This window comes from Vigna umbellata, chromosome 5 (assembly GCF_029865625.1).
Source record: "Vigna umbellata cultivar VRB3 chromosome 5, Vumbellata_1.0, whole genome shotgun sequence".
NCBI lineage: Eukaryota > Viridiplantae > Streptophyta > Magnoliopsida > Fabales > Fabaceae > Vigna > Vigna umbellata.
Window position 1 is genome coordinate 68,576,948 of NC_142169.1, and position 25,178 is coordinate 68,602,125.

Below are 25,178 nucleotides of genomic sequence, written 5' to 3' on the forward strand. Positions count from 1 at the left end.
CTATTGTTGGGTGTTTTTTCTTTTATTAATTTTTGGTGTAAAGTAATTGTATAAGATTAAAAGCAATAAAAGTTAAATATTTTTCATCGTTCATATATTTGGGAATTTTTTATATAACCATCAATGAAAATTTTCAATTTTGGTTTTCGATCATTTTTATTCCTGTTCCTATCAATTACTAACAGTTTGTGTAATTGCATTCCCAAAGATAAAATTAATCAATTGATTAGTATTATTCAATTGAAAAAGTATATAAAAATATTGAAGGAAACAATTTTTTTAAAAACGAATTTTTATTTAGAATAACCTATACCAAATTTTAGTTAATAAAAATATTCATATTCCTAAAAAAGTACTTTAAATACAAAAGTATTTTAATAATTTTATTTTTAATTTAAAATAAAAAAATCAAAAATTATTTAAATACATCTAATTTTAAAATTTAGAATGCATAATATATGAAAATATTTTTGCCAAATATATATATATATATATATATATATATATATATATATATATATATATAAATAAGTAATCTAAAAAATTATATTATTTCACTTATTCTATTGTTCCAAAAAGTTGTATTGCCTCTTATATATATTAATCACTTTTTGAAACACTAATAATTTGTAAAATAGAGACAAACACAGGCAATACAATACTCTTTAGTTTTCAAGTACTCATCGATGACACCATTAAAATCCATTGTCCTTTTAGTAATAATTGTGCATTTAAAACTCTTAAACGTCTCTCATTAATATGGCTTATTACATAAAAAATAATTAAAAATCTGTCTAAAGCACAGGCAAGAGTGTTGCAAACTTTGCTAAAATATTGCTTTAATTCCTTAAAGAGTTTTTCCAGATACTGTTAGCAAAATCCTATATTTTACAATATAAAACATATTAAGATAAAAAACGAATAGGAATTTAAAAACATTGTTTAAGATGTCTACTGAGAGAACAAACATGGCATAATATTTTTGTGATACTTTAAATTTTCATAACATTATGAATATTTTTTTCCCCAACCCAGACAATTGTAAAAGTTCATGGAGTAAATATCACTTCAAATTAAATTTCTGTTCCTACTCCAAACTATATAAATATTTATTTATCTAGAATCCAGAACTGGAAGGATCAAGAAACCCTGCATGAAAACAGATATAAAGTTTAAGAATTAGAAAAACATGAGAAAGCATACTATTTTTTAAAGAAAAATGTCAATTAATGATTTTTAACATTTTTGAAATATGATAAAAAGAAAAAGAGAAAGAAGGATGAGACTTACGAATCACAATCGACGAGTGGATCAATGGGAAAGGAAAAGCGAGTCCTACATAAGCGAGAAAGTAGTGTGGCTCTCTCATGCTTGATGCCTGCTTGAGATGCGGCGTTCTTGAGACAACTACATGTGGATCTACGAAGTTCAGGTGTTTTTGTCTGTTTGAATATTATTGCTATGCTTGTGCAGCAACTAAGCGATGGTATTCTTGGACCCAAACCCAGCATGAATGGCTCGCACGGCAACAAAAAGGTTATGGCGTCATTACATGTTATGGCATGCACTTCACTTCCCACTAACATCATGCTTATAAACAAGACATAAGCTATGAATGTCTTCTTCCCCATCTTAGAAACAATCTTTAACAAAACAACCACACTTAGGGGCTTCTTGCTCCTCAAAATTCACAGTTTTGTCTTCAGTAAAAACTTATATACATATATATATATATATACATATATATATATATATACATATATATATATATATATATATATATATATATATAGAAAAATGTTACATAAGCAGTAAAATGCATTTATTGTGATAATGCATTTTACGCATTTTGTTCATATTTAGTTTTTGTATATACATAATTTCAAAATATAATTTAGAAAACTTACCAAATTTTAAAGTTCGTGGTAAAAATTCACTAAATTTTAAAATTTGATGAATGAAATCATCATATTTTTAAAATTCAATTTAAAAAATCATTAAATTTAAAAAAATTAATTGAATTTTAAAATTTGACTTAGTAATTTACCAGAATTTAAAATTTGATATTTATTTCTTTGAATTTTGAAATCTTGATATTTATTTCTTTAGATTTTGAAATTCAATACTTATTATTTCTAGATTTCAAAATACAGTGTTTATTTCTCTTGAATTTTAAATTTTGAAATTCGGTAATCATAAATTATATATTTATATATTTTAATTAATAAATGATTTAATATAACTAATATAATATCATTAATGATATTATAAGTGATAGTATAATAGTATTAATAATACAATTTTCCATCAATAATTATTGTAGTTATAATATATCAACTTTTACTACTTTTATTTATTATAATCGAATTCATCAGAAAAACAAATTGTTTTCTTTAAATAATTATACCAATTTCAAACAAAGTTTAAACAAATAGATTTTAAATTTAAATAAAATTTAAACAAATATTCTAACATATATTAAATTACATTAAAATATTAAATTATACTAAAATAAAATCCAATCAACTATAAATTATACTAAAATAAAATTCAATTAGCTATAAATATAAAATATAGTTAACTAAATTTAAAATATTTAGTAAATTTTATTTAAATTTTTTTATAATGGATTCAAATTTTTATCATTAAAATCTGGAAGTCATGCTAACATATTTTTTTAATTTTATTTTAAATTAAAATTTAATAAATATTTTAATTACTATAATTTTCTTTTATATATTCATTTGAATTAACATAAAAATAAATTTTATTTTACTTGACTCAATTTTAATTTACTAAAAATTTAAATAAAAATTATTAAAAAATTTAATTGTTTTTATATAATATTTTAATATAATTTTATATATATTAGTGTTTTTGATATTTTAAGATATAATTTATTAAAACAAGTAACACACATCTAAAAAAAAATTAAAACAAAATAATATAATAGTAAAAATAATATTTTGAAATTCAGAAGTGTTATCGGATTTAAAAATCAGTAAGAAATTAATATTGAATTTTGAAATTCGGAAAAAATAACCACCGGATTTCATAATTCAGAATAAATGTTTATTGTATTTCAAAATCCAAAATATATATCACCGAATTTTGAAATTTGATTTGAAGTTTAATAAATTCCTAATTTAGATTTTCAGATTCAAAAAATATGTGCGACATTAAGTTTAGATTAAGAAAAAGTGAGAATAAAAATAAATGATGAATGAGATAATTATATAAGAAAAAGAATTACTCAAGAAGAAAAATTTAGGTATTAAAAGATAGTTTAAAAATGCAAGGAAAAACTTAGAGGTGCATGAAGAAGAGTTCCTTAACTTATATTGCTTATCCATTTTAATGACATGTTTTTTTAATAGGGTTAACTTTTTAAAAACATAATACTTTTGATAAGTGTGTTGTTATGTTGTATGTAAATGGTGATAAAATTGCACCATTGCTTTGATATTTTATTGAAAAACCAAAAAAAAAAATTTAATGAATTGGAGGACGTGCTTTTGTCAATTAAGTGTTTTATAAAAAGTTTATATTTATATACTTTTTTATACACAAATATAATCCCTTCGATTCACTGAAATTTTATACTTTTTAATAAACACATCACAAGCAAGTCCAATTTTATCATCATTTACGTACTATTTAATAATACACATTAAAAAAAAGTTTTGTTTTTATCATAAAAAGAAAGGTTTTGTTAATTATATATAACAAAAATCATATCATCACATTTGTATATAACAAAATAGTTAGCAATTAAAGAAACAAATGATATAATTTATGATAAAAAGAATAATAAAATTAAGGAAAGTTATGCTTTATAAAAACATAAAAAGGAAAAGGAAATTAATTATCTTATTATGATTTAACTCTTGATTTATATGTTAATACTTTATCATGTAGATATTATAACTAATTAATTATCTAACCACAATTTATTTGATATGATAACTAACTTATGTTAGAGTAATTCCTCAGCTTAATAGTTAAGTTATAATGTATAAGAAAATGTATGAACTCAATATTTAAGTTATATAACGTATAATAATGTATTGCCTCCTCACGAGGATTATCCCCTACCAAATCACCTTACAAAATCTCATTTCAATTACTCATTCAATATTTCATGATGCTCACCGTCACAGGTTAAGAAATATAATCAATCTATAAAATGCAACATAAAAACAGTAAAATATAACAATTAATACAATTTTATATGAGGAAAATAACTAACATATGTATTGAAACATGTTTATAAAATACATCTCAATTATATATATATATATATATATATAGGGGTTTGCTAACGCGCGTACGCCTGTTTTTCAGTTGGTACATTTTAGCAATGTGTACCGGGTTTTAGTAGACAAAAATATCCTTATATATCATGGATTCTAAGTTTTAAGGTTAAGGGTATTTTAATAATTTTCATTCTCAAAACTTAAAAAAAAAAAAAAAAGAAACCCCCAAACCCTTGCTCACCTCTCTCATTCCTCTCAATCATTTCTCTTTCATCTCTCTCACTCTAACCTTTTCTCTGTCATCCTACTGTAGTTCCAATTGAAAAAATCAGAAACACCCTCTTGTCTCTGTCATCCCTACTGGAGTCTCAATTGAAAAAATCAGAAACACCCTACTGTAGCCCCAATTGAAAAAATCAGAAACACTTGCCGTTAAACAATCTTACAAAAAAAATGATTTTATAATGAGTTTTGATCTTATAATTTTTGTCTCATCTAATTTTATCCAATTTTCACAAGCATGAAGGAATTGGTAATTGACCTGGAAAAAATCAGAAATACTTGTTAAACAATTTCTTACAAAAAATGATTTTATAATGAGTTTTTATTTTATAATTTTTGTCTTATCTAATTTTCACAAGCATAATGACATCAGAGGAATTGGTAATTGGCCTGGAAAAAATCAGAAACGCTCGTTGTTAAACAATTTCTTACAAAAAATGACTTTATAATGAGTTTTCATTTTATAATTTTTGTCGTATATAATTTTATCTAATTTTCACAAGCATAATTGACATCCGAAAGAATTGATAATTGGCCTGGAGGGTTTTTTTTAGAGATGATGATTCAACATATGCAGATGATGAAACTAGAGAAATTAGTGAAGATGGTGAAATTGAAGAGATCTTGAATGAACCTTTGCCTGAAGGTGAATATGTCAATGACTCAACTCTTTACAAAGGCAAATTGTTTAAAGGCAAGTGTTTCTGATATTTTCAATTGGGACTACAGTAGGGATGACAGAGAAAAGGTTGGAGTGAGAGAGATGAAAGAGAAAGGATTGAGAGGAATGAGAGAGGTGAGCAAGGATTTGGGGGGTTTCTTTTTTTTTTTTTTAAGTTTTGAGAATGAAAATTATTAAAATACCCTTAACCTTAAAACTTAGAATCCATGATATATAAGGGTATTTTTGTCTACTAAAATCCGGTACACATTGCTAAAATGTACCAACTGAAAAACAGGCGTACGCGCGTTAGCAAACCCCATATATATATATATATATATATATATATATATATATATATATATATATATATATATATATATATATATTAACTCCACAATTAAGTATAAATCATATTAAAATTGATATAACTAATAAATTGATTAATTGAATAAAATCTCACTTATTACAGATGGTTAACTGCATTAAATTTTATTGGAGGAGAAAATGAATAAAATACTTTACATGTAAAATGAATATCATTGATATTATTATTGTTGTACACAGATAATAATATCCTTCAACTCTGCTTTATGTCTATCCTGGAAAAAAACCCAATGTTTTTTCTTCTTGTCGCTCTTCTCATTGAATTCAACTACCATAAATGGGAACGAGAAATAACTGTGAAATAACTGTTACTCTAGAGACAAAGAATAAAAATAGGATACTAAAATATATTTAATTAATTAATAAGGTATAAACGAGAAAGATAAAAATATGTATCAAGAGTAAACATAAAAGAATATGATATGTATATCTAAATTTATAAAATATTTAAAAGTTAACTAAGTCTTAATTTAATTATTATATCAGTACATTAAGTTACTTTTAGTTTTAGAAAAATTATAAAGTTAATGTGTAAAAATAAGATTATATATCCATGGTTTTGTTTTACTTATCATAATTTTGCGTGTGTTTTATATATCCTACTATATTCGATATTATATAAAATTTATATAATTACTTATTATTCATCAAAATTAAGTATAATTTTGTTAAACAATTATTATTATTGTTGATCTTGGATGATTCAAATGGAACAGAAATCTGAAATATAAAAATAAAAATCAATCCCAAAGGAGGAACTTCAATTTTTATTTTTATTTTTTGGATTTTTAGATTGAATTGCTGTATTAATAAACTGTCTCATGTCATTGGTTTGAGAAGAGAATTGAAGAGAAGAAGAAGAAAGATGATGCCGGAACAGTGGGTGTCTCCATGCGGAAATCAATGCACCAACAAATACTCTGCACTCACCCAAATTCCATGTATTCTCCATTCTCACATCCCAATTTCTTTTATTATTTCTTATTCACTTACATTGGCTAAACCATTGTTTCTGTTGTGTGATTGTAGGGCGAGTTTTCTGCAAGAAGGGGTGCAGTTCAGAGGAAGAGACATGGGAGGAATGTGAGATCATTTTCATGTTTTTTTATTATCATTATTATTTTTCCTTCAAAATTTCTTATTATTCCTTTAAAATCTAGGTTATTGTTCTGTATGTTGTGTTTCTGCTAGCCTAATAGTTAGTATACAATTGGGTCCGGAAAGTGGCCCGACCACTTGTGTTGCTTTCGATCCTCAAAGTGCACTTCTATACGAACTTGTCAACCTGTATATAATTTCATCCCTCAAAGTGCAAGTACAATCTTTTAAGGGTCCGGAGCATCACAAATTTACTTTTTAGGGGAGAGAAAGAAGGATATGATTATTAGTGTTGTTAGAATATTTACCCTAATTATCATGATTATAAGTCTAGAGTTACTTATTTATCATGATTATATTAGGTCTAGAGTTACCCTATTTATCATTATTATATTGTGTCTAGAATTACCCTATTTATCATGATTATATTGTGTCTAGAGTCACCCTATTCATCATGTATTCTTGTATCAATTTATTTTTATAAATAGAAGATTATGAGAGGGATCAATTAAGTCCTCAAGAATTATTTTACAATTTAATTCTCTAAGTTGGTATCAGAACAGGTTGTCTGAATCTTTTCTACCTTTACAGCCGTGGCCTCTGGCAGCCTTAAAAATTTCATCTTTTCTTAAATACAGTCATGTTCTGGTTTCTATCTAGTTTCCAAACCCTAGTTGCTATCCGCAATCGTCTGGCACTGTTTGCCGCTGTCTGGTGTCGTTTGTCATTGTTTGGCGTCGTTTGTCGTTGTCCACTTGGCACTATTTTTCCACTATGAGGAGTTGTCCACATAAGTTTGTCACCATCAACCTCTGTTTATGTCATTCTGACGTCGTCCGCTAATGTCTGCCACCGACCACTGCCACAGTTTAGTCCGACGACCAATGGATCTGGATCGCCTCCTTGAGCCATGGGCAATCATGCCTGTGTCGAGGGCTAGCTCTCATCCAAGCACTGTCACATGCGCCACATCTGTTCAACCTTCGTCGCCGCTGCCGTCTCGTTTTCTCTGGCAAAGTTAGGGGTTTTGTGCGCATCGAGGAGCGCGACCCATCCCTGGTTGTCGCTGCCATTCTCGCTGGGCCAAAAGAAAAAAAATATTCTTTGTTTCAGCATTGTTCCTTAGCCTTTTTAATGTGTGTTTAGCTTTGCATATTGTAGCAGTTGTGATGTTCCTGATGGCTTGTGTCATTTATTTACAAGTCTCCAAGGAGAGTCAATGCTCTTAGTTGATTAACACTAAGGAATTTCAACACCAAAGTCATAGGTTGAAGGTTCCTCATGGCACGAGGGGAGTCTATTTCTATCAAGATTCAGAATCTTAGTCAAACAATTTCACCCGTCCCTTGTCAGATCTGTTTTTGGATCCTTTGATGAATAAAGGAGACCATTATGATTTTTCACCTTCACGATTTGTCATGGGTGCGTCGTCATTTCCGTCGTGTGCCGTGAGGGGGAGTATGTTTCCCGCCACTGCATGCCCCATCAGTCAGTGATGGTAGTCCCTGCAGTCTTGTCCTTTCAGTCACTGCAAGCCCCCATCACCACGTCAGTCAGTGATGACAGTCCTTTGCTTCCAGCCACTACAGGCCCATCAGTCAGTGATGACAATTTAGTCCCTGTAGGCTCCATCAGTGATGGCTATTTAGTCCCTGCAGGCTCCATCAGTCAGTAATGGCAATTTAGTTACTGCAGTGAGGGGGAGTATGTTTCCAGTCATGAGTTAGACACTAGTCAGAGGCCCCAACAAGTCAGAGATGACAGTCCCTACTTTTAGCCACTGCAGGTCAGAGATGGCAGTCCCTGCAGTTTTGTCGCTTTCAACCACTGAAGGCCCCAACTAGTCAGGGATAGCAGTCCCTGCATTTTTGTCGCCTTTAGCCATGCAGGCCCCATCCTTACACAATCTAGTCTTTGCAGTGTCTTTACAGTTTGTTGTTGTCTACTACTCATCATTCACTTTTGATGGAAATCAACTTTGTCAAAGTCATCCTACTTGAAGGTTCATGGTGCTAGATGAAGTTTCGTGGTTGTCCAATATTATTATCCATAAGCTTATGAGGAGTCTCTTTGGTTATGCTGGTTTGTGAGTCCAATTTTGTTTATAGACATTCTCTCTTGATGGTCTGAAGCATATGTGCATCTTGTTCGAAGCCAAAGTTACCATGTCTATTGTCTTGACATTCGAGACAAGTTTATTTTGTTGGAGTGAGTTTATTTATTCCAAGCTTGGTACATTACATACAATTTGTATGCTCCAGCTGAGGGGAGTGTTAGAATATTTACCCTAATTATCATGATTATATTGTGTCTAGACTTACCCTATTTATCATGATTATATTATGTCTAGAGTTACCTTATTTATCATTATATTGTGTCTATAGTTACCTTATTTATCATTATATTGTGTCTAGAGTTATCCTATTTATCATGATTACATTGTGTCTAGAGTTATCCTATTTATCATGTATTCTTGTATCAATTTATTTTTATAAATAGAAGATTACGAGAGGGATCAATTATGTCCTCAAGAATTATTTTACAATTTAATTCTCAAGCAGTGTATCTGTTTATAAGTTGATCTAAACGGAGGTTGAAGTTTGCCCGCAAAAACCAAATTCTTGCTTCTATGTTTAGCCTCTTGAGATGTGTGACCCACGCTTGAGTCCATTCCAACTTCAAACATGCTCTATGAAATCCCATAAACATTAATTTCTAGTAGACCATACCCTTAGGGAAACCACTTAAGACCTACTAAGCATGCATACTCCATTTAGTGAGTTGGTGTTTATTCTGCCCTTCCCCCGTCCATGAAGGGGCTAGAGTTCCTCTCATAAGCTCATTGGCCTCTCCACCCCTTGAAGGGTTATGTGCACCTGGTCAGTTGGTTGGCCACCATAACTTTAGTTAAGTATCTTGGTTCCTTTGATCCTGTAGAAGGTTGTTTTTTGCTCTGTATACTTCGTTCCATGTTGTCTTAGATTGTTCAGACGGTCCATTTACCGTTGTTATTTCCAGTCAGGATCATGGATTTTTTTTCAAAGTTTTAGATTGTAGTCATGGTTGTATAAAAAATTGATGTTCTTGAAATTGCAGTCCTGGACCAAGTTTCAAAACCTTGGAATTTTTTTGTCCTGCAGAGTGTTTCCGGTTGCACCCAAAAACTGACCACGAGCTGGGAGAGCAACCCTACTTGTGTGTGAATAAATGTATCTGCTCTCAGTTCCATGAAAACTGTTGTATCCCATCCCCATATCTGTTCCATTTCCCTGTATGTGCCTCCGTTCATTACAAATTCAATGCAGAAACAGGAGCCTAGTCTTCATTAACTGACTGCATTAAACCTTGTTGTGAGGGCTGAAATGATGATTGTAAAAGTAGCTCTAGCAAGTTGCCAGAATTTGATTCTGATGTGTGAATGATAGATTATTGGTTAACCAGGTTTGGAATATTGCAATCTAATGTGTTACAAGGATCCTGTACTAAAGGACCAACAGTGGAGTGCTTATATTGATCGTTCCCCTGGTGCTGCTAGTTATTCAGCGGTATTTTCTTTTCTCCCATCCCATGCTTCTTTTACATTTTTATTTCCCAAGTTGCCATTTTAGTATTTAGCAACATGCTATGTAGTTCATTTCTAGTTTGGTTCATCCTAACAAAACTCTCCTTTGATGGTTTCTCTTCTCACAACTCATAATTTTAATGGTAAATTTCAATTTAACCCCTTAGAAAAAATTTCTAAATCAAAATGTGTATCAACTTTAAAATTCCGTAATATATATCTATCAAGTTTCAAATGCATGCATTACAATGTACAATACCTTGGGATCTCCTTCCTCCAAGTTGAATGGAAGTCGCTAAAATCCAAGACGTGTTGAAGGTTTGGCTTCACAAACATAGTGGTAGGAGAGGCTGACAGTTATGTGTAAAGTGTAGGCAAAATAGTGATCCAATACTCAATCAATTGTAGTTGTATTTAGTGGAATAGAAACCGAAGTATGCTAGAAATTACAAATAGCTCTTCATTTTTAGTGACTTGTCTCAAGTTCTAATTCACTAAATTTCGTTTGAATTCATATTTATTCAACTTGAACCCTATGAATGAAGTGTTTTCTTTTTCTCCTTTGGTCTTACATATCCTTGTGACTTGTTGCTAAATATAAATCCCTGAGTGCAAATGATAAACATAAATAGCATTCTATAAAGTCTTGTACGAATGCTACACTTTTTGTTTCATCCTACATTTTTGTGGATTAAAACTTCATCTGATTTTAATTTAAAGTTTCAGCTATGGGTTTCATAGGAGCTACACAACTATGTTACTTTCATTTTGGTCTGCGCTTACCAAATATTGAGCTACAACTGACTCTACTGCTTGATTTGTTTTACTTTAATGTGGTTAATTAGCCAGTCCAGATATTGTCAAATTTGCATTAAGTTAGACTATTGTCCAATTTGAGTGATCTCATTTTCATCTTTGAGAGCTAGACAGATTTGGGAGGCCAACATTTTTCAAAATATTCTCTGTAGTCTGTGCATCATTTGTCCACATCTCCTCACCGTCACAGAAAACTCAGTACCCTTGATTCTTTCTGTGCATGTTCCCGTATATAAAATGATATCTCTCTGGTAAGTTGTTGGAGCACGAACATTAAACTTAAGTAGACATTTTAAGTGTTGTGGCATTACCAAGTCAATGGAGATTTATTTTAAAAATGCATATTTGACTTTTTTCTTGCATGTTTCATCATTCAAAATTCTATTATAGGAATGCTGGGTTGTGGGATTCACATCATTTGAGGAAAATCAAAACTTAGTTAGTAAATCTGCCCAGTTACTCTCACTTGCTACACCCTCATAGCAATTAATGGCTTAGTTATTGAATAGTTTTGTTTAAGAATTAATTATGGTTAATCTCTTCTGATGCAGGAATGTTTTCATGCTTGTGTATCTGGTTGCGGTTACAAGGTCAGTTTGATTTCAAGAACCTAAATTTTTATCATATTGTTGTGTATCCCCTTCAATGTATCAATATATTTCCTTCATGCCTTCAAGCAGTCTTTTCACGTATTAAGTGTTACTGGAAGATGGTCAATTTAATATAGATAATCATTTTTTGAAGGTTAAAGTGATATAGGTTCTTGAACTATTTGTATTTTTTTTAAACAAGTCTCTGTGTTTTGAAAGTGTCTAATTAGGTTCCTGAACTTTTAAATTATTCTGGGTCCTTGACCATACTGTCTTTAAGATTCCATTGAGTACATGTAACGTAATATAATATGATTAACTGACCCAACTGCTGTATATGTTGCATTATGCAGTTTGACGTGAAAAAAGAGAAAGTTGATGAAGTTACTCCTAACGGGCGTCCAAAGCCTGCCCCAGTTGAGAAGCCGAGGCCACAACCCGAAGAACCAATTGACATGTCTGAGGACATCCTTAGTACTTCTGCATAGTGAAAACTGACAAACAACCTTAGTCTTACAAAACACACACAGAAAACATGATAACCATTCTTTTACAGGCTACATTTTGTTAGGAATTCATTTTTGCATTCATCCATTGTATCGGTATGATTTTAAGGGCAAGTGTGACTGTCAATGCCTTTCTTTAATTGAGATTTCAGAAACTTCATGTCATCTGAAAAGAGGGATATGAAAATTTTGGTAGCTGGATGGATAACCATATGTTTACTGTGTCTTTCATGGTGTTATTATACTTTTTTATTAGGAGCAAATTAGCGAGGAATAGAAATTGAATTTAAAGAAACAAAAAGGAAAAAGATAGAAGATAAATATATTGGATAGAAATAAGGAATGAAATAGAAAAAGGTATCTTTGCATAATCAGATGGGTGGAAAAGAGTGCAAAGAAAATAAAATTTTTACATGAAAAATATCTTATATTAGTAAAGATTTAATTTTTATTCTATTATTTTTCATAAATAAATTTTATATTAATTAAATTTGTTTATAAAAAATGATTTAATTGTTAAAGATATCAAAACGAAAAAAGAAATAGAGATGTTATTCTCCTTTCATTGCATGCTAATTTCAGGAAAAGTGCCTTTTTTTTTGGGTCTCACATTTTATTTTATTTTTATTTTTCCTCTCAAATATAGAGCAAAAGTTGTTATTTTTTAATTTCATTTTCTTTCTTTTTTTTTTTCTTCTAACTCATTTTTAACCAAACACGAGGGTAAAAGAAAAATTTTCAGCTACTTTTGGTTATCTCTCTGATGGGAAAAATGGGTTTTGTGCTTAGCAACTTAGAATTCTTCTTCATGGTACGTTGCACTGACATTTCAGTATCCTAAAAATTGCTTAGTGACATAAATTAGATTTTTTATGAAAACTAATTTTCATAGTTGCTACTTAATGAATGCATTATTGACTAACACTATTTGAATTACGGTGTTTACTTCCCATAATCGTCTTGAATGCATTCTTAAAACTTAGTTACACTAGATTAGCTCAGATGTCTCCATCTTCTTACTAATTTTATTTATTAAAGTTTAATCATCATGTAATGTCAATATTTTAAATTTCTATAATCAATTATAAATGACGATTCATATGATTTTTGAAAGAAAAAAAACATATAAAGGTTAACAATTCTTTTATATATGATCGTTTCTATCAAATACAGTTGCTAATTGAGCTCCAACTTGTCATTATTTTCTGTTCCACAGAATTAGTTTTGCGTCCACTATTCTCATTCAAACACAAAATTAAACTCTCAAAACCATCTGAAATGTAGCTTTGAAATTATGAAAAAAGAAATACAAAAACAAGTAACAAATCTATACAGCTGCCTAAGATTAACGAGATAGATTATGTTTTGGTAAATAACTTTCTTTTTTAAATGTCTAATATAATCCAACCAAATTATAAAATGGGTTGGGTTTGATCCAAAATTCATTAAAACAAAATAACAAGAGATTGTTGCTGCCCAGGATCGAACTGGGGACCTTTAGTGTGTAAGACTAACGTGATAACCACTACACCACAGCAACCGACTTGTTATGTATATAAATTAACGAGATTTTATTAATTGAAAACTTGAAAAAGGTCTTCGGTAGTGTTTGCAAAGTAATGATGTTCAATCATTTAAATTAATTGCATCAACCACTTCATTAATCATAATGAAATCACAGTAACAAACGCTAATGTCTTCTTTTAAAACACTTTATTAGTTTAAATTTGTTCAAGTTTATAAATTAAAGTAGATCTTCCCTTTCTAATAAATAAATCTCTACCAGATTCATAATTTATCTAAATTTTGACCAGTAACAAATCTAATGTGCTAAAAATTGTATTGCTAACACTCCCAACTGATTCATTCTTCAAGAGGTAGACATAAATTGTTCTAAAATCTTATTCCATATTCAATCTATATCTTAATAAATTATATTTACATTAAAATCCGAATACATTTAATTAGATGAAATTGGTTTGATTTTTTAATTTGTTTTAGTTTAACTTATATCATTAAATCTCTATTAATTCATTTCGAATAATTCAGGAGCTATTAATCATGATAAATTCAAATTAAGTTTTTAAATTAATTTAGTTTTTTTATTATTAAAAAAATAAGATAATTTTTATGATTAAATTGTTAATCTTAAAATAGAATGTAATCATATTTATGCATTGTTTTTTTTTCCTCATTGATTGATTGATTATGTATGCTTCCAACTTTTTTGTCGTTTCAATATCTTTTGTGTCCGTCTATTTTTAATATAATTAATTTATTATTTACTGAATTTTTTATTAATAATTTGTGATGAACAAAACTCGTTTTTAATGTAATGATTAATGATGTTGTAGTTGAGAACGTATCGGTCAAAATTAAGGATGCTCCAATCCAAGCCAACCCAACAACACTTGAATTGTACTTAGAAAAAGATACCTTACAAATCAAATTCAACCCAAACCAATAAAAAATTATCGTAACCAAATTATTCTTTAGCATGCACATTAACTTTGAAATTTACTTAAAAAATACCATCCAATTAACAGGATTGGATTCCTAACAATATAGATATGTTGAAACAGAATGAGAGTAACTTGGATTAGTATAATTATAAAATAGATTTCAATATTTGGATTTGTGTGTTCTCCAAATGGTTTATTACTGAACTCTACTACCCAAAAAAACCTCAGGTCAATTGCTACAAGGTTGTCATAACGTGACTAGTTCAAAGGCACAGCATGTGTGTGTGTGTGAGTGTGAGAGAGAGAGGGAGGAGAGATGTGTGCATAAGAATTGAAGGAGGAAATCCCAAAACAATGTTTTGCACAATTGTGGGCTAATGAACAAAGAACTTGCTATTTGGGTCAAAAACTATATTAGATTGTTGTGTTGCACAGAAAATTGTGAAAAGTTGAGACATCACAAAAGAGGGAGGAGTGGATGATCTATTGAGCTTTACTGGACTTTCTCTTCATTCTGCTAAAAGGTCCAATTGTTCGATCCATGATGTACATGTAAATGACCTGGCTCCAAGATCTGTAGCATGATAAGCTATCATAAAACTCTGGAGCAATCTCCTTCACCAGATGAAGCTTGTTTCCAGGAATTCTTGGGAAATCATGGTGTTCATTGTGGTAGCCCACATGCCAAGTGAGGTAATTCAGAGGTCCATAGTAAGAATATGTTTCCTGATCAGGATTGAACACATAATGCTCTGAAATGAAGTGGCCAGCCATTGGATGCATCCCACCACCAAGAAATGTAGAAAGAATCAAATAAGCAAGCGATTTCCAGCCAAAAAAGTAAACCATTGAGACATCAAGTCCAATCTGAACAGAGAAGTTCACGAACTCCCAACAGCCAGGAGGCTTTGGCTTAAGAAAGAGAGGTCTAAGTGCATAAAAGAATAGCTGTAAAAACACCCAAATGGTTTTTGCAACAACGTTTTTCACAAGATGAACTTCGGTAAGACTGGGGATATCCATGTCAACACCATCTACACCTTGGAACCGGTGGTGCTCCAAGTGATACTTCTGGAAAGTAACAGACATGGGCACACCTATAGGGAGGTTCGCAAATATCCCTAACCAACGGTTCAAGGATGGAGACGAGAAGGCCAGGTTGTGACTCAGCTCATGGATAGCCAAAAACAGATTGTGGTTCAGAAATGACCCAAAAAAGTATGCTACTAAACATATCTTCACCCACCCAGCATCTTTAAGCAAAACACCGGTAGCAAGCTGAAGCAAAACAACTCCACTAATCTGCAACACCACAAGTTAGAAACATTATTAATACCATCCACCTAAACACATTTCAAATCCATATCCCAATCTAATAGCATGCACTGCACACATATCGAAGAGATACCATTTAACAATAGTACACAGCCACTTCTTATAATAAATTGTCAATTCACTAACGGTTAACGAGTTTACATTGCAATCGAATCAAAAGTGTACGTGATAAGTTTGTAGAATTTTACATTGATTGTCTTCAAAGTCATACCTACCAATATTTCAGATTAGTTGACAATGTAAGTTTTCACAGAATCAAATTCACCTTTTTTATTTATTTATTTTGAACAGGAATGAATTGGGGAACTCGGGTTTTCTCAAGAGATCTAAGTCTCATATAGATATATCAACCACATCAATGTAGGATTATGTTCAGCAGAGGCTCAATCTCAGATACAAACATTGTGAAACCAATCGAAATAAGTTAGGAATCCGCCAGCCACACAGGCAATGCCAAGAGAGAAAAAGACAGGAGAAACATTAGATTGGGAAAAATGAAAGAAAATAGATAAGAAAGCAAACAACAGATAATGCGAGCATTGTATAAAAAGAATGACGACAACCCAAAAGCCAAAAACAGATACAACAACAGCATTGGGGAAATGGAAAGGAACCCAGAAAAGAAAAGATCGAGATTGGAATGAAAAACGGGAAAAGGCGAAACCTTGAAGAAAGCGGAGTAGTCGGGGCCAAAGAGTTGCTTGATTTGAGGGTATTTGGAGAGGATCTGACGACGTCGTGAGGCATGGGGTTCGTCGGTGTAGGACCAGAAGAAGCCCCCGGCTACGACACCTTCTTGATCATCTCCTTTACCCATTTTTTTTTCACCCTCTTTCTCTCTCTCTCTTTGATATCTCTTTTTCTCTCTGACTGTAGATGGAAGAACAACGCATATATTTATACGAGGAATGGGAAGGAAACTGGAAAATGGCTAAGAATAGAGGGAACAGACATAACCATTTGTTTGCCCGACACTACAGGCTGGAAAATCAGAGGACTGCCCTGGATTGGATGTAATGCAATGTAACTCAATTAACAAATCTATTTTTGTAATTAACCTTTTCTAAACCTGGTGGGTTATTATTCCTCAACGTTCTTCATCACACGCTTTTCCACCACCATATCAAATTTCAAAATTCATGCGCATATTTAACTTTAAATACCTTCTACCCTTCTTCAACGGCTACAACTATCATGGATTTCAATACCCATTAGTTTAATAAATCTTAATTATTAATAATTTAATTTATTTAATATGTTCGAGATCCAGACCACTTTTTAAATCTTATATTATTGCTAACTCAGTTTTCTTTTATTATTTTTAATTTACAAGGTGTTTTTTATTTTACTGGTACATTAAGTGATAGAAGTTAAAACTTATTAAACAAGGTACAAAATTTATGCGCCTATAAAACACGTTTTTAGATTATCGTGACAAAAAAACAAACAAATAAATTGATATGATGAGATTAATGAAGGTTCTTAATTATATCTTTTATCAACAAGGCTTGAATATGAGATTTTGTTTAAAGATTCAAATAAAGTATCACCTGTAACAGTATAATGTTACCATATATAAACATTTCCTTTCTTCAAATATATATATATATATATATATATATATATATATATATAATGTACTGTTTTATTTGAATAAAATGCACCAAAAATAAAATATTCATGTTTACTTTTCAATCATATCTATGTTTACTGGAACCTTTTTTTAAAAAAATATTATTTAATGCACCAATTTTTTCTGAAGGCACCAGTTCATAAGCTAAAATAAGTTATTGAAAAGAATAAGAGTTAGGAATTAGGATGCTCAAAGTAAAATTGAAATTCGGAAGAAATGAAATAAAATAATTTCTTTGTACTTATTTGATCGGATCAAAGCTAAAATAATATATATATATATATATATATATACACACACACACACACGAAAGTGACCATTTTACTCTCCACTATATGATTATTCTTTCTAATTTTCATTGATTTGGAAGCATCTAATATGTTTTACTTTCCTTCGGTTTATCAAGCTTTTCACAAAGATGGGGGAATATGCTTTAGAATATTTCGCCTTGCCTTCTTAGTGTTCTTAATATGTACAATAACATGTCCAAAATGAGTGGTTTTACATCCAGAAGTTGTGGTTCTAGCTTGCTTCAATAACAAACGAACACTTCTCCAACAGATGGACAATATTTTTAACTCTTATAATTATAATTTAAAAAAAAAAAACAACTTGCCGCAGGGCAGCTGCTATGAATCAGAAGAGCAGTTGGACTCAAATTTCGAGGAAATTTCATGCTTTTGAACACCCACTTTTTTACAAACTCTTTATTATCTATTAGTTTGAATTTTATGAAAATTACAAAACAATTTGTGGATCTGACAAGCCTTTCTCTCATGATTTTATGGTTTCAGACAAAATGCAATTAATGGTGGAATGAATGCATTAAAGGATATGTTGGTACAATACTAGTGAAGAGAATTGAATCACATTATAGATACTGATTTTGCTCCATTCAAAACAAAATAGGTGGGATCCATGGAAAATGTACTGTTCTGAGACACGGAATATGGAAACAGATCTTTTCTGAACAAGCAATTGAATCTGTACAGGATATACAAAGACAAATGAGCACATACTCATCTTCACCACCAACCCGCAGTAAACTCAGGGTTGGAAACTTTTTTGCAAGACGTGGGAAGCAACACTGCGACTCTATAGACTAAATTTACCAAATGACATTCCGAGTTTATGTTACTAAATTGAAAGGAACTGCCCCTCCAACACCAGACACTGATTAAAACCACTCATCTTAGATGAGAGTCATAAGTGTCAAAAAGAGAGTCTGGAATGATCAAAGGCAACTTATCTATGTACATGAAAAGCCTTTTAAGATTCTCTCTTGTCACTGTTGCCATGTCTACAACATCCCTACCATCAGTGAACACCCAGAGATCGCCTGACTTTACTCTCTTGAGACTGTCACGGCAAAAGGGGCATGACTGTGATCTTGTTCTCCTGCAAAACATCGCAAATACAATGATGTAATTTTGAACTGAACAACAGAACACTCAACCAAAGCACGTACTGGCAGGTAAAATGATGTAAAATAAAATTTCGTGTAGTTAGACATGATGTACAAACATTAAGGCCTTGTTCACTTGAATGGATTTGGAGGAGAGTAATTGAGGGGATTTGAGAGAATTTGAAGATAATTTTTCTTTTTGTTTATTTGAGTGAGTTTGGAAGTAAATGAGAGTGGATTTGGAAGTAAATTTTTTTAATTTGTCACGTCAATCAAATCCTGCACTAATTCTCACAAACTTTACTTTCAAATTCATTCTCACTTACCTCCAAATTCACTCAAATAAACAACAACAAAATTTATCCTCAAATCCCCTCAATTACTCTCCCTCAAATCTCTTCAAGTCAACAAGGCCTAAATGAGAATCTGAACACAAGTATGGAGATTTGGTTAAAGAATTAACGAGAGAAAGTCATGTCACACCATAAAAATTAAAAGAGACTTGGAAGAACCATACATAATCTAAGGTGTGGTGAAAGGAGAAATCTTTGGATGAGAAGGAGAACTCATTCTCCGAATTTCATTTCAATTTCACTAAATCAATCAAATCAGTCTTCGGGTTTGTAAAGCTTTATGCTTGCTTCTTTCTTGCATCAAAAGTTTTGACTAAGGTGTGGTGTGGGATAGCAATGATGTTCACTAGACCAGTGTAAAGCTTATTTGTTGTATATATGATTGGCTGTAAATGGGAGACATAACACTTCCCTATGCACTTTTTTCACTTGCAAAGAAAACACCTCGTGACTGAACACTCTTAGAAGATCTCCCAAACACTAAACCAGATTCCTAGATGTGCCAGGTACGAATTCACTTTCAATCCATATGAAGAGTTTAATGAATTTACTTCAGCACATGAAAGGCACTCGTTGAACAATCAAGTTACCACAATCTTTGAATCCTCTTTTCAAAATTGAAAAGGTTAAAGACTAACAAAAAAACAACAGTACACAAAAAGATTCTTAACCTCCTCTCTTTATTACTGAAAACTCGTTACAATCTAAGAACCAAGTTATACAACTACTCTTCCAAAGGAGCTACTCCTTTCCACTGGAATCAGTCCAGTTTTACAACAATAGTCCCCTCTCTACCTAAAGGAGGTTTACTTATAGAGAAAACTGAACTAACTAACTCTCCTAACCTCCTGTTGCTATTTACCCCTTTCTTTTCCTTCTATAATACAACTTTAGTCCCTTTTCCCTTGAAGTTTGTTGCTCTGACTTGATACTAAAATACAACATTGAAGGTTTCACAAAAATGTTTCCCTAAAGCACAATTAAAAAAAAAAACAAACAAATTATCCCTAAAGCGCAAGGTGCAAGATACATGTATATTACTTGGATGGCTTCCCAGTTAGGCACAATACAGAGACCCATTTCATTTTTATTCAAAACATAATACATTATATTTTCCCACCAATTTCAGCACCAGCAACATATCAGAAGAAAAAATATAATACTTGTGGATAACTGCAATTAGAAATCAGGGTCCACCCTCCTATCCCATGAAACATCCAAATAGGAAAAAACTGTCGAAAAACCATAGCATACAAAATTAACTTCTTCACCTGAAGAAATGCAGAGAATACAGGACCATGTAATATTTGGTAAAAAGGCAGTAGTCCATAAACACGTAACCTAGCACCATTTTTACAACTATTGATGTTTACCATAGCTAATGCAATATTGAAATCATTAAGTTCTTTAAAAAACTAATCAAAAGGTAACAGTAAAAACTTGCAGACACCAAAAAATGCACATCTATGGGACAGTGAGATACAAAATAAATAATAATAACATTAATCTGCCACGTGTAAAAAAACATTTTAAATCAAAAAGATAAATAAGTGTTAAACTATCACATAAAATATAAGCATGCATACAGAAGAATAGAAAAACATAAAAAAAAAATGAGTGAATGTGCCTGTTAGTTCAAGTGGTGGCCAACATTTTGAAATTAAAACCTGAAAGTTTTTAATGGCTGAGTTTTGCCAAATACAATATCTTAAATCAAGTACTTGCTAAGAGCACCTTTGCTATGAGGCATAATCACCCTTAAATTCAAGTAGCTGAACCTCATAGAAGAAGGTATTGGACCCTTTCCATACAATGCCTTTGCACCTTTTTGTGTCTTTTAACATTTTCACTCTTCAATTCTACCTATCACAATAGTCTAGTGGACTCTAGAACTAATTGGTTCAGAGCCTTGGTCTTAGCTTGCATAGAAACAAATGAGTATCTGATGCAGTACAAAGACAGAGGTAGCCTTTCTTTAAAAAAAGATACCAGTACGACAGTATAAATAATTAAAATGTGTACATTCATAACTAAAATAAAATTTATTCACACCTAATCTGTTTGAACGCACAGTACATGTATCACATATTAAAATGAATTTAATATTCATAGGGAGTCCATTCATTTACTCTTAGCATACTCAAAGAACCATTTCCGTTCTCTAAAACCTCACTGAATTTTTTTCTTCTACATTTAGCAACTTCATTGTATATCTCCTCCTAAATTCAACATGATCATCCGATCCCAACTTATATTAATGCACTTTCCCTCCTCCAAGTTCCTGCGTAATAACTTTTAGGTTGACAAGTACTTTGAGGGCTACATGCATACTAACAATGCAAATTCAAGTTTACTATATTAGTATTAGTATCAGTTATGAATACGATACAAATACCTCACTTCTGAAATATCAATACATCATAAACTAAGAATCTATGAATATAGAATATAACCAGCTTTCACAGCTACATATTATAGACATAACAGCTGTAACCAACTTCTCTTTAATTCATTCCCATATCTGCTACTTTTTAATTGAATACTTATATTAAGAGCAATAACAGAATAATGAGAATTGAAAATCCCTACCTATATACAGACACACACAAATGTATATAGTGCCTTTTATTGCATCACATCCGCAGACACAGAATTCTAAAACCAGGTCACTTGTGGTGAGACTGATTCTAGATATTTATTGTGATCCAGAAATTGGGATAATAAAAGAAATAATTTTTCCAAGAAGATTGGCTAAAAATTTATTGTAAAAACAGTAGCTTTGCTCAGCAGATAATGGAATACTGCAGTCCTTTTTTAGGTTGTGTACTTTTATCATTACACCAAAACGGGGGAGCCGAATGAGATGAAAATCTCAAGTAAGGTTCGGGAAGAGGTTCTTTGAACCAAATGACAGCCATAACAGAGGTCAGCTCAATATGAAGGAAATTATGTGAAAGCTCTGTTAGTCTATTACACTACTTGCAAAGGCTGCTATGGAAGAAACCATCTTACTTAACATCGTCAAAAAATTATGGTCGAAGCAAACTGAGCAAATCCAAAATCTACAAAAAACCCAAGCAGATTCGACAAATTACAGTTTATAGAAGTGACACTTTATGCAACACAGTTCCACTTAGTAGGCATGAAACTAAAAGAACCAAACAAAAAGCTACCATAAAACATTTTCCAAGAGAAGTAGAGAGAATCTAGAAGTAGAAGAAACAGCCTCACAATTTCATACTTCTTAACATGAACAATTCATGACCATAAACGACGAAATGTGAGCATCAGCGAGAGAAAGTACCATTCGTGGTAACATTTCAGGCACATGACATGGTTGCAGTCGGGTAACACAATCTTACTGTTCATCTCCATGCATATTCCACATTCCTCTTCCCTTTCAATGTCTATATCCGAAGGCTGTCTGTGCTCATCTTCGTCTCTTTTCCGATACCTCTCCAAGCATACAGCCTTCTGTTTTTTATCCTCTGTATCAGTTACACCTTTTTGCAGTTGCAACAATGAGGGATATATGACCGCTGATCAATGCAGAAATTCAGTACATAGGCAATTCAAATAGACTAAATGCAGATGAACTTGCTAGTTATTACATAGAAAGGTATAAATATACCATAGAATTCTCTAATACTTGCTTTCCTTTCATGGGTAGACATGGTAGTTGTCCCATCTACATAAACCTGAAGCGAGAGGAAAATTTGTCAGTTGTCACCTTGACCAAATTTCTGAGTTTAATACGAACATCCAAAACCCAAAACGCCTTGGACCATACCTTGTATATTAGGATTCTTAACAATCCTAGGGCCCCGGCAAGATTGCAATCTGTCCATTGTACCAAAAAGAGAAATAGGTGTGCTGCCATACTGTATGACATTCTCATTTGAAGGCATGCACCGTCATATTCCCTTGGAAAATCTGATGCCCTGCACACCCAATTGCGTATAAAGTGATAAATATAAGCAAGAAGAATGGCTGGCGACATGGGAAAAAATGCAACGTTCCATTGGACACCATTCAGAGCTCAAGTATGTTATCTGTAGCCTGTCTAGACAAGTTTCTCTAAAGGCTCATCATAAACACAGCAAACTTCAAAATACTGAATCATAAAAGGAAAAAAAACACACACAAGCAACTAGGCAGCATGGCGCTGTCGCAGAAAAAGATAATGCACTGCATATCAGATGTCAGGAAGAAATAAATCGTGATAAAAAATAATCGTGCATTATTTGATAGTCAACCAAATCACTCGAGAGACCATCCAACCCCTGCCAAAGGGTCAAAATGCCATACATATGACAGGAGAAAAATATTGTCACTATAGACACAAACAAAACAAATAAACGAAACAGTGAAAGCAATAACAAATTCTCTTCTCGTAACCACACAAATCAAGCATAACGAAAGCCCAGATTGTCAAACTTTTGGGCACAATATACAGGACGAAACAGTAAAATACAGTCATTTAGAAAATTAAAAACCAGAAGTTACTCGTAAATATAATGTCACTAACAAGCAAACAAGCCAGATGAAGAACTCCACCAAAGGTTTCCCTGTTTGTTAGGTCCGGGTTCCTGAAGTACTAAAATTTCCACAAGTGCAGATAACGGAAATTGTAAATTACATGAACGATGTATTTGCAGCAAAATTAAATGCTCAATATTTTTATCAACGAAAATTGACGGTTGACTGAGAAGGAAAGCAAAAATCAGAGGATAAACCCCAGAGAATCATTCCCTATACCAAAATAAACTTCACTCGTGATCATGATCCAATTATGAAATAAAATAAAAAAAACACTATTTTTCAGAAAAGATAAATGAAGGGTGTCTGAGTCTACCATATTAAAAAAATGCAAACTTGATCACAACAACGTGTTTTTCTTAAAGGGGTGCGAAAAATTGAAATGAAAGGATGAATGAAAGGAAAAAAGAAAAAAGAAAAACTGACAGGGTATTGGCATGGTGAATATCAGCTTCAAGCAGTTTCAGAGAGTCCTTGAAAGACCTTCCCATGGAAGCTATGTACATAACTCTCTCACAATTCCGAACAAGATTCTAAACCCAACTCCTAAACCAAAACCCACTACAAATTTTCATGCGCTCTCTCTCTCAACTCCACTATAGCCACGTTCACAGTGTCACACACACTCTTCTTCAAAGCCATCACCAAAACCTTTCGGTAGGACACGTGGCACAACTACCTCAAATATTATTCTTAGTTGTGTTATTATTATTGTTAATTTATTATTATATATTTACTAATTAAATAATTCTTATCCACTTTACCTTATTTGTTGGCTTTGATAGCTTTCCCTCTACGCACCACTGATGGCTACGCATCCCATCCCTTCCTCTTTCCCCCATTTATACATATTTATTTACATTTTTGCCACCACTTTTTTTTTAATTTTCTTTCCCTTTTTTTTCTTCTCTTTTCATGTTAATAATTTATACTTTTATGAGTTTCTCATGCATAAATTCCTTTTTAACAAGTAAAAATCCTAAGGTTTGAAGGTGGTCTTTCAAATTTATTATTAAAAATGTATGAATCTGACCTTAAGATAGAATTTTTTTTAATATTTTATCTAAACACGAGCTTACTCTTAAGTCTAAGTTTGTTTATTAATTAAACAGATCAATTTAATTAAATATTTATCAAGTTGAACTCAAATCATTCATAAGCAGTTTGACAGACAAAGTTATCTTTCAATGTGTAGACATATTGATGAATATTTTTTTAGTTTATTCAAACACACATATAGGTTTAAATTTAGTTCTGGAAAACTTTATTTTAAAAGGATTTAATTTTTTTATC

General features: G+C 31.5%; 4 protein-coding genes and 1 non-coding gene across 6 annotated transcripts; 1 reads left to right on the top strand and 4 right to left on the bottom strand.

The window, feature by feature from the left end:
• Positions 1 to 930: 930 nt before the first annotated feature.
• LOC148198846 (non-specific lipid-transfer protein-like) lies at positions 931 to 1,678 on the bottom strand. Its single transcript, XM_088115409.1, has 2 exons — positions 1,291 to 1,678; positions 931 to 1,149 (listed from the first exon to the last, which is right to left on the bottom strand). Exons 1-2 carry the CDS (start codon positions 1,629 to 1,631, stop codon positions 1,140 to 1,142), a joined length of 351 nt encoding a protein of 116 aa, XP_087971535.1. The 5' UTR covers positions 1,632 to 1,678; the 3' UTR covers positions 931 to 1,139.
• Positions 1,679 to 6,354: 4,676 nt separating this feature from the next.
• Positions 6,355 to 12,323, top strand: LOC124830194 (uncharacterized). The gene is made up of 5 exons (XM_047303850.2): positions 6,355 to 6,527; positions 6,616 to 6,669; positions 10,126 to 10,229; positions 11,614 to 11,652; positions 12,006 to 12,323. The coding sequence occupies exons 1-5, from the start codon at positions 6,452 to 6,454 to the stop codon at positions 12,138 to 12,140; spliced, it is 408 nt and encodes a 135-aa protein (XP_047159806.1). The 5' UTR covers positions 6,355 to 6,451; the 3' UTR covers positions 12,141 to 12,323.
• A 1,302-nt stretch (positions 12,324 to 13,625) lies between these two features.
• On the bottom strand, positions 13,626 to 13,698 carry TRNAV-UAC (transfer RNA valine (anticodon UAC)). Its single transcript has one exon. It is a non-coding gene; the product is annotated as a tRNA-Val (tRNA).
• Positions 13,699 to 14,757: 1,059 nt separating this feature from the next.
• On the bottom strand, positions 14,758 to 17,075 carry DES-1-LIKE (fatty acid desaturase family protein). Its single transcript, XM_047303848.2, has 2 exons — positions 16,620 to 17,075; positions 14,758 to 15,922 (listed from the first exon to the last, which is right to left on the bottom strand). The coding sequence occupies exons 1-2, from the start codon at positions 16,770 to 16,772 to the stop codon at positions 15,104 to 15,106; spliced, it is 972 nt and encodes a 323-aa protein (XP_047159804.1). The 5' UTR covers positions 16,773 to 17,075; the 3' UTR covers positions 14,758 to 15,103.
• A 1,365-nt stretch (positions 17,076 to 18,440) lies between these two features.
• Positions 18,441 to 24,539, bottom strand: LOC124830192 (E3 ubiquitin-protein ligase AIRP2-like). 2 transcript variants are annotated; one of them, XM_047303845.2, is made up of 5 exons: positions 24,312 to 24,539; positions 23,137 to 23,287; positions 22,978 to 23,044; positions 22,651 to 22,885; positions 18,441 to 18,986 (listed from the first exon to the last, which is right to left on the bottom strand). In XM_047303845.2, the coding sequence occupies exons 1-5, from the start codon at positions 24,389 to 24,391 to the stop codon at positions 18,776 to 18,778; spliced, it is 744 nt and encodes a 247-aa protein (XP_047159801.1). In that variant the 5' UTR covers positions 24,392 to 24,539; the 3' UTR covers positions 18,441 to 18,775. The 2 variants fall into 2 exon arrangements, with proteins under 2 accessions (XP_047159801.1, XP_087972632.1); XM_088116506.1 differs by lacking the exon at positions 24,312 to 24,539 and adding an exon at positions 23,875 to 24,253.
• Positions 24,540 to 25,178: the final 639 nt, after the last annotated feature.

What these genes read in the sequence shown, in the direction of transcription:
- LOC148198846 (XM_088115409.1), bottom strand. Translation starts at nt 1,631, where the DNA reads ATGGGGAAGAAGACATTCATAGCTTATGTCTTGTTTATAAGCATGATG.
- DES-1-LIKE (XM_047303848.2), bottom strand. Translation starts at nt 16,772, where the DNA reads ATGGGTAAAGGAGATGATCAAGAAGGTGTCGTAGCCGGGGGCTTCTTC. An exon ending in ACTACTCCGCTTTCTTCAAG is followed by an intron (nt 15,923 to 16,619) that starts GTTTCGCCTTTT and finishes GTGGTGTTGCAG; the next exon opens with ATTAGTGGAGTTGTTTTGCT.
- LOC124830194 (XM_047303850.2), top strand. Translation starts at nt 6,452, where the DNA reads ATGATGCCGGAACAGTGGGTGTCTCCATGCGGAAATCAATGCACCAAC. An exon ending in TGCACTCACCCAAATTCCAT is followed by an intron (nt 6,528 to 6,615) that starts GTATTCTCCATT and finishes GTGTGATTGTAG; the next exon opens with GGCGAGTTTTCTGCAAGAAG. An exon ending in TATCTGGTTGCGGTTACAAG is followed by an intron (nt 11,653 to 12,005) that starts GTCAGTTTGATT and finishes TGCATTATGCAG; the next exon opens with TTTGACGTGAAAAAAGAGAA.
- LOC124830192 (XM_047303845.2), bottom strand. Translation starts at nt 24,391, where the DNA reads ATGTACATAGCTTCCATGGGAAGGTCTTTCAAGGACTCTCTGAAACTG. An exon ending in AAGTATTAGAGAATTCTATG is followed by an intron (nt 22,886 to 22,977) that starts GTATATTTATAC and finishes TGCATTGATCAG; the next exon opens with CGGTCATATATCCCTCATTG. An exon ending in CTGAAATGTTACCACGAATG is followed by an intron (nt 18,987 to 22,650) that starts GTACTTTCTCTC and finishes GATGTTTTGCAG; the next exon opens with GAGAACAAGATCACAGTCAT.